Source organism: Miscanthus floridulus, chromosome 1 (genome assembly GCF_019320115.1).
Source record: "Miscanthus floridulus cultivar M001 chromosome 1, ASM1932011v1, whole genome shotgun sequence".
Classification (NCBI taxonomy): domain Eukaryota; kingdom Viridiplantae; phylum Streptophyta; class Magnoliopsida; order Poales; family Poaceae; genus Miscanthus; species Miscanthus floridulus.
The window spans coordinates 162,674,051-162,680,994 of record NC_089580.1 but is presented as its reverse complement, the minus strand read 5'-3'; the positions used below and the strand labels follow the sequence as shown (position 1 = coordinate 162,680,994).

The window sequence follows — 6,944 nt, the reverse complement described above, 5'->3', positions numbered from 1 at the left end:
GAGGCGTCGAAACTCCCGATGAATGCCAGAACTTCCGACTATCGGAACTCCCAACTCATGTCGGAACTCCCAACCCTCAGCATATTTAAAAACTAAGTAACTGAGTGAAGTCTGTGAGGTGTTGGAACTCCCAACGTATGCTAGAACTTTCGACCGTCGGAACTCTCGACCCTCAAGGCATTTGAAAACTAGCCATTGGCCTCTGGTCGTCCATACCAGACACGTCCGGTATGACCACCACAGTGAACTCTCCAAGTCAGTTAAGCGCGAGAAGTCGGAACTCCCGACGAACCAACCCGAGAACAACAAGAAATTTATCATGGCTGGGCACATACTGGACACGTCCGGTATTGCCAGATCAGCAAAACACATGTTAGCTCATTTGTCTCTCAAACACTCAAAACTCACATGGGTTAGCTTGAGCACTTATGAAATATTATCTATCAACATGATGCATCCCTCTTAATAGTACATCATTCCTATTAACTCAAATTTAAAAGTATAACAAATTTAAACCTTTTGAGTTGATCTTTTTCAACCAAAGCCGTATATACCAATCTTCATCAACTGAGGGTGCCAACATGTTGATGTTGATCTTTTTACTTGAGCATGGCCATCTTGAGCACGTGACTTGATTCCATTCTTCAAATTTGAATAATCTCAAATGTATCAAGTCACTTTCATCAAACACTCCAATAGTGATTTGATCCTCCACATTTACATGACCATTATAGCTTGATTAGTACCTCAACTAAATGCAAGTACTTCATTCTTCACCCTAGCTAGGTTCTTCGGCCGCCAAGCCATCGCTTGCCCTTCACCCTTGCTTAGTACCTCGAAGTATTTCCTTGCTATCTTCACCATCTTAAGCCATCAAGTCACATCTTGTGTTGAATCATCCATTCATTTGTATTGTTATCTTTTTTATTTTAATTTAGCAAGCTTCAAATATGAGACCATTCCATATGCAATCCCTCATGTCTCATTAAATAATTCTTACGAGCTTGCTTTCACATGGTACATGAAAATCCCACAATAAATAAGTCTTTATATGAATTCCATTTGTATTGTTGTCTTGTGCTTGAACTAGATTGTTTATACAACAACACATCATTTTGGCTTTTATTAAGTACCGGTGAGATAACCTATTACCTGTCCACACTTAGCAAACGGGTTAGACCTTTAATCACGTTGTCATTCAATCATCCAAAACCCACTAAAGGGCTAGATGCACTTTCAACTTGTAGACCCCACACAAGCGGCTATATAAAGATGGTTGGATAGGTAATCTATAGCTTTGACTATATTGGTGGACATTCGTATAGAGTTTGCTTGCTATATTGTTGCACATATCCTAAGCAAATTGGAAAACTATCTTTGATCTCAATTCTCAACCGATGATTTTTTCTAGTTATTAAGGAATATAACATTCCGACCTTGTGCACAACAGCATAATGAATGAGTATAGCCTATTACAATGCATCCATAGTATTTAGACTATGATCCACCATACGAGGTGCAAAATACGGAACAAAGAAACAGGGACTCAAGTCCCAATCTTACTCCTACCTTATTACACAACTTGTTAGAACAATTCCAACCTTGTGGTCTCCATCAAGCGACTGTATTCCTCTAGTGAAGACAAGAGCACTCCTGGTGGTGAGTCCACATCGACAAGTGACACTCGAGATTGCACTCCAGTCTCAAAACAAATGCACTAAGACCACACCAATCTCTCCAATGCAATCACTAGTAAGCAAATGAGAGTATAGCTTAACTTGAGCTCTAGTGCATGTGTGGACATCCGTAGGGGGCTAGGAGAGTGGCTAAGCCCATTCAAAGCCTCTATTTATAGCTCCACAAAATAAACTAGCTGTTACACACTCATTGTAGCTTTCCGGTCTCACAAGAGAGCTCCGATGCACCATCGCAACACTAACTTCCAACGACACTCAAAACTAGCCATTAAATCAGGTGTGCTCTTTGTGTGTGTATGAGCTCGACGAACACTAGAGAGCTCCGGTGGGTTGATTTGAATTTGCCATTGTCTGACAATAGCATTGTTCCGGTGCCACTGGAAGGTAAGGTGCTCACACATGAAAACACCCTAACAAAGTCATTGTTGCCAAGCTCCAATGCACATTGGAGAGCTTTGGTAAGTGCAAAAACACTCCACCGAACTCTTTTTTTGAAACATTTTCAAATAGCTAACTCCAATAAGTCTCTCACAGGATAGCCATCACCTTTAGCACAAAGTTAGCATTTAGAAACATTTTTCAAAGTTTTTTCACTTGTTCTCACAACGCCACTCGATCCTAATGCATATGCAACGTTTGATCACTCAAGTGACACTAGATAACGCATTAGCAACATGATTTGCCGCTCTTTACAGTACAACTATCTAACCTATCAACTCGGTCATTTGCACTTCTTTGATCAACACATGGCTTGTGAAAGACAAAGCTCTATATTCTACCTTTGTCTTGCACTTGTCTTCCATCTTCTCCACTTTTAGCATCCTTTGTTTCTCATCTCTCCACCTTGTTGAGCCTTTGCATCATATATGGTCCTTGCTATCTCCACCATGGCCTTCGTGTAGCTCCAAGATACCTTTGTGGACTAGTGCTAACCTTTCATCTCACATGAAGTCATTAGTCCATAATTGTTGTCATAACCACGTGGTAGTTGGATTTTTGCAAACCAATCCATACCTAGACCATTTACAATTACAGTGGCATCTGGGTCTCTTCGCATGGCGTTTCTATCCTGGTAGGCATACGTGGTTTGTCACATCGGTAATGGCAAAAATACGAGCAAAGGTTATCTCAATGGTGGCAAAAATGTAGGTGCCATTGTAACAATGAGTTTAGAGGGGGTGAAATCCAAAGAGAAAAACAATAAATATCCCTCTCTGGGTGACCGCTGTGTGTCTACGCCATCTGAGCCAGCCAACCGTATGTGTTACACTTGTGTGCATTTTTTTTATCTTAGCATATTTTTAATCTTGTCCTGGTGCAACAATTGAACTGACGATCATGATAAATTAGATATTAGAGTTGTAATTGATGTATTGTCCTATTTGTAACATAAACTTATGTACATGCTCATACGAGTTAGAATAGTGTGCGCCTAACCTTATTATAGAGTCTGATTTTAAAACATATTAACGATATAAGTTCCGTCGTAACGTATGAACACATTTGCTAATTTAAATTTATTCATCAGCTATACAATAGTCAATATATTAGTAATAATATAATAATAATATAAACGAATAAAATTGACAAAACATGAAAGCCATGATTTGGATGCTACGAGTAGTGTTGTCCCATGGGATCCATGCGTAGTGTGATCCATTCCAGGCAAGAAGGCAAGAAGGCAAGTCAAAAGTGGCCGCTAGATGCAGCGTAGAGGCACAAACCCACAAGAACCGGTACACCAGCCCGAGACGCTAACCCAGACCCAATCAGACCGAATGGGCGCCGCATCACCGGACTCCGGCGATCTTCGACTCCGGCGATCTTCAGCGTTTGTGGTACCGTTGCTGGTTTATGAAAAAGTACTGTTGATTGGTTTATGTGAAACAAAAATATTGTTTCGACTGAAAATTTACGATCGTTTACGACGAGCCACGGTGGAACGAACAGGCTGCTTATCGTGGTGGAGCCGGCGAGGCCGGGATCTCCGGTAGCCGTGGTGACCATCAACCGGCCCGCGGCGCTCAACGCGCTGACGAAGCCCATGATGATCTCCCTGGCGGCTGCGTTCCGGCGGCTGGGCGCCGACGACGCCGTGGTCGCGGCGGTGCTCGCGGGCCGCGGTCGCGCGTTCTGCTCCGGGGTGGACCTGACGGCGGCGGCGGAGGTGTTCAAGGGCGACGTGAAGGACGTCGCCACCGACCCCGTCGCGCAGATGGTGCTCTGCCGGAAGCCCATCGTCGGCGCCATCGCCGGGTTCGCCGTCACCGCCGGGTTCGAGATCGCCCTAGCCTGCGACATCCTCGTCGCCGGACGCTCCGCCAAGTTCCTGGACACCCACGCCAAGTACGTCTATCGTCCTCCACTTCATACAGATCACGATATGCTCGAATCAGTAAAGTGTTATAACTTAGCTGCTCTCGCGACTAGGATGGCAATTAGAGGCACTCTTTGTTACGCCTTGTTTAGTTGACCCCAAAGTCTAAAAAGTTGCTACAGTATCTGTCACATCGAATGTTTGCGGCTTGTGCATGGAGCATACCTGTCACATTGAATGTTTGCGGCTCGTGCATGGAGCATTAAATATAGACGAAAAGAAAAACTAATTACACAGTTTGGTGGAAAATTGCGAGACGAACGTTTTAAGCCTAATTAGTCAATGTTTGGATACTATTTGCCAAATAAAAACGAAGGTGCTACAGTAGTCCCAAATTCTAAATTTCGCGAACTAAACCAAACCTTAGTTTAATCGATTAGTTTTCAGCTAGGCGGTAGCGAATAATTCGGTGTTTAGAACTCTAGGATTACGGAAGCTTGGTCGGAAAACTAGAGCTTTCGGTGTTTTTGTTTGGTAATTTTGTAGTAGAACACAAGATTGCCTGAACATAGTTCCACAAGCTGTAGTATTGCGCTTTTCAGCTTTGGCCAGAGCACTGAAACACTGCGCTTGTTCTCCAGATCATTACTCAGTACCTTTCCACTCCAATTTATTTATTTATGCCATTGCCTTTTAACCTGTTCACGTCACTGTTGTGCTCTAATCAATATCTGGTCTTGTGATGTAGGGTAGTGTTTAGTTTCCAAAATTTTGCAAAATTTTTCAAGATTTTCCATCACATCGAATCTTTGGACGCATGCATGAAGCATTAAATATAAATAAAAAATAAAACTAATTACACAGTTTAGACGAAATTCACGAGATGAATCTTTTAAGCCTAATTAGACTATGATTGGACATTAATTGTCAAATAACAACAAAAGTGCTACAATACCATTTTTCAAAAAAATTCGCCAACTAAACAAGCCATAGGTTTGGGATATTTCCTTCCTGGGTTCTCTCACAGAAGCTTTCTCACATCATTGGGCTGAGGCACCGTTTGGATGCCATTTTTTTTGACAAAACGTTACTGTAGCGTTTTCGTTATTATTTGGCAATTACTGTTCAATCATAATCTAATTAGGCTTACAAAATTCGTCTCGTGGATTTCGTCTAAACTGTGTAATTAGTTTTATTTTTTATTTATATTTAATGCTTCATGCATGCGTCCAAAGATTCGATGTGATGGGGAATCTTGAAAAATTTAGCGTTTTGTGGTGCAACTAAACAGGGCCCAAATAGAGCAAGGGAAGTGTCACTAACTTGCATGCCTGTTACTGCTGAAATGGCAGAGAGGTGGGGGCTTGTCAACGACATCGTGGATGACAATGAGGTGCTGAGTAAGGCCATAAAGGTTGCCGAGGCTATTGCGAGGAACAACCGCAACCTCGTTGTATTATACAAATCGGTTATAAATGATGGGTTTAAGCTGGATTTGGAACATGCTCAGGCACTTGAGAAGGTTCGAGCCTGTTCATTTTGTGGTGCATTTTACTTGCATGTTAATGGTTTTTTTTATCAAATTATCAAGTTTAGCTAATCTTGTGTGGTAGTTTAACTACAAAATGCGTATATATCATTGGAAAACCATGGGTACTCCGTAGGAAATGTTCACCTAATATCCTCAGGGACATTAACAATGGACACTTCAATTCTCTTTTGGTGATACTGGGCAAAAATTCGAGCTGAATATTTGTTTCTACTAGTTGTTGGTTGATCCTGGAAGCCAGTTGTGGTCTATGGCATTCTATTGGTATTACAATTACAAATAGAAATTAGTACAAATTTCCTATACCGTGTCAATTTCATTGATGAGTATATTCAGAAAATGCATATGCTCATATCTTTACGGCTCCAATTTTCAGGAAAGAGGTCACAACTATTACAATGGAATGACAAAGGAACAGTTCACGAATATGCAGAAATTCATCCAGGGCCGGAGTTCTAAAACACCATCAAAGCTGTAGCTTGCTGATGACATTTTCCGTGGTCCGTGTACGATGTACAGCCGCTGAAAGCGTGTTCAGTAGTCTGAAAAATAAAGATGCCGGTGTGGCAATATACAGATACCGTCTTCTCATATTATGGAAAGAGACATACTTTTTACATAAGTTTACTGATCAGCGCTCACGACCTTGCAAACACGTGTTGTAGTTAGCTGCCAACCTGGGTTGCTTTCTCTTTTCTGATGCTAAAACCGATCAGGTGCTGGGATATTTTGTATCTCCCCTGTCTCCCATGTTCCACAAGTGGTTTAGGCCCCTTCGCTTCGCGGAAAAAACAAGTAAAAACACTGTTCCGACTGATTTGTTGTGAGAGAAAAATACTGTTCCGACTGAAAAAACAAGCTGAAAAAGACGAATTACAAGAGAAGCGAACATGACCTTAATGGAAAATGGTGTAGTAAGTTGGCTGGTATTGTTGAGGTGTACTCTTACATTTTACGTTGAACATATTTTTGTAAAATTTGGAAATCTTCGTTAGGATAAATATTTGAGAAATCTTGGCAAGACGAACGCTAAGAAAGTGACATGCGACAGAGTAAGTACGGCTGCTAATGTATATTATTGGCGAAGTTTCAGCGAAGCAGACAACCCCTAAATGGTTTGACCCTCTGATCGGCTGATACATAAGCGGGCTGAAGCTGTTTCGTTGTGAGAGAAAAATATGATAGATTCTAGCTGATAAACCGGCTGATAAGTTCATGCGAACGAATCTCTGTCACTACAGTGGGTCATTTTTCCAACTGAACATTAGATTGGAATATATAAGATTCAAAAGGCTCATGCCTGAAGCCGTGAACACGTCTAGCAACAAGCTCAACGTTGACCGTATCTGTAGAGATGCACTAGCAAAGCTCCAATCACTAG

General features: G+C 41.7%; 1 protein-coding gene across 1 annotated transcript; it reads left to right on the top strand.

The window, feature by feature from the left end:
• Positions 1-3,621: 3,621 nt before the first annotated feature.
• Positions 3,622-6,204, top strand: LOC136466477 (probable enoyl-CoA hydratase 1, peroxisomal; the record flags this gene model as incomplete). Its single annotated transcript, XM_066464906.1, has 4 exons — positions 3,622-4,043; positions 5,008-5,059; positions 5,306-5,536; positions 5,940-6,204. Coding segments are annotated over 4 exons (807 nt in total), but the record flags the coding sequence as incomplete, so codon positions are not given.
• Positions 6,205-6,944: the final 740 nt, after the last annotated feature.